At 43.1% G+C, this 1,634-nt stretch overlaps 1 protein-coding gene across 1 annotated transcript; it reads left to right on the top strand.

The window, feature by feature from the left end:
* Nucleotides 1–251: 251 nt before the first annotated feature.
* Nucleotides 252–1,208, top strand: LOC139458669 (neuronal acetylcholine receptor subunit beta-4-like). The gene has a single exon (XM_071240083.1). It carries the CDS (start codon nt 252–254, stop codon nt 1,206–1,208), a length of 957 nt encoding a protein of 318 aa, XP_071096184.1.
* Nucleotides 1,209–1,634: the final 426 nt, after the last annotated feature.

Below are 1,634 nucleotides of genomic sequence, written 5' to 3'. Positions count from 1 at the left end.
ACCTAAGCAACATCTGAAATGGAATAACACCTGCATTTCAATTAATGTCAATCCGAACACCACCTCTGAACACTGAAATCATGTTTTTCGTGTCGGCGATAACGCTTGTACTACTCTGCAGTTTATCAGGGGCTTCTTTCCCCAATAGAGACCAATCGACATTAAGGAGACTAAAGACATATCTCCAAGGGGAAACTGCTAATGATGGCATCAGTACAGACCTCAATGAAGACAAACAGGTTAACATAACAATGTTGCCAATGTCCATCTCCAATCTGAATGCTGCCGAGCAGACATTCACTTTCAATGCCGGTGTCTCGATGAAATGGTTCGACAACAATCTAGCTTGGAACAAAACTGAGTATGATGATATTGAAAACGTGACCATCTCTGCAGCCTATGTGTGGACACCTTCCGTGATCATCCCTAACGGTATTGACAACCTTGTACCGACTTCAGTGCAATCACCGGGGATTCAGAGTACAGGAGAAGCAAGACTTCTATTCCTTGAAAGTTTCAAGACCAGTTGTCAAATAGACATCACTCTGTACCCGTTTGATCAGCAGCGATGTAGTATCCTATTCACGCCTGTCAATAGTTACACGCTTGGAATACAAAAGACTGGTTCTTTTATAGAGTTCCTTCCGACTTTCTTCATTGAGAACAGTGAATGGGATTTAGTTGACGTACTTGCCAATGTTGTAGACGTCCAAATGGAACATATATCAAGTGTTGCGTCGTTTGAGTTTCTACTGAAACGCAAGAGCATGTTCTATATAGTTAGTATCATCTTTCCTATGGCTCTTCTCTCTCTGCTCAACGCCTGCGTGTTCCTCCTACCAGCTGACTCCGGAGAGAAGATGTCCTACCTCATCTCAATATTTGTGTCCTATGCAGTGTTCATGAACTTCGTCAATGACTCGATCCCCAAGTCTGGAGACGTGTGTCGACTGTCTGTTTACCTGACCCTCATCCTCTGTCAGAGCTGCCTGGCTATCATCACCACCATGGCCACACTCAACGTCCGCAATAACCAGTTCTTATTTCAGACGAAGACAGATGTTCAGCCAGCGAACGCTAAGTTAAACAGCAACCGCACAGCACGTCTGCATGTGATGTGTGCTTCAAAGACCCGCCGTGCAGACCACGTATTCTTTGGGATGTTCCTGTTTCTGGCACTGATGTCCCTGCTGGTGTTTTGTGTATAAGGCCTTTAACGTTATGTCATTTGCATTATAAATGTGGGATTTGTAGTGATGTAATGTGATGTGTCGATTCCTTTAGTAATCCATCACCCTGTGACAAATGGCATGTGTGTTGACTAGTGTAGACTGTCTTGTGACGTTCAATGATTTTTGACCTCTTTGCTTCTAGTCAATAATATGTTGTGTTTGTATTGATTTTGGAGAGTCCGAACGTTAATAGGAACTTTTTAGGCATTCCTAATTCAAGTTAAACTGAGAGTGCATGGTGAATGTATATTTCAGCTGACTGGTGTATGTCATGGAATCTGGTAAGGTGAACCAGTGAATGGAACGACCTGTGACAATGAGGCATAATGACATGTCAGTAACAAGAGGCCCATAGTCCCTGTATCGCTCACCTTGATATTTACGCAATCATGACAATGTATA

The sequence above is a fragment of the Haliotis cracherodii genome, unplaced genomic scaffold, assembly GCF_022045235.1.
Source record: "Haliotis cracherodii isolate W230 unplaced genomic scaffold, xgHalCrac1.p SCAF_13, whole genome shotgun sequence".
NCBI classification, from domain to species: domain Eukaryota; kingdom Metazoa; phylum Mollusca; class Gastropoda; order Lepetellida; family Haliotidae; genus Haliotis; species Haliotis cracherodii.
The sequence above is the reverse complement of the archived record's forward strand: the minus strand, read 5'-3'. Positions and strand labels throughout refer to the sequence as shown.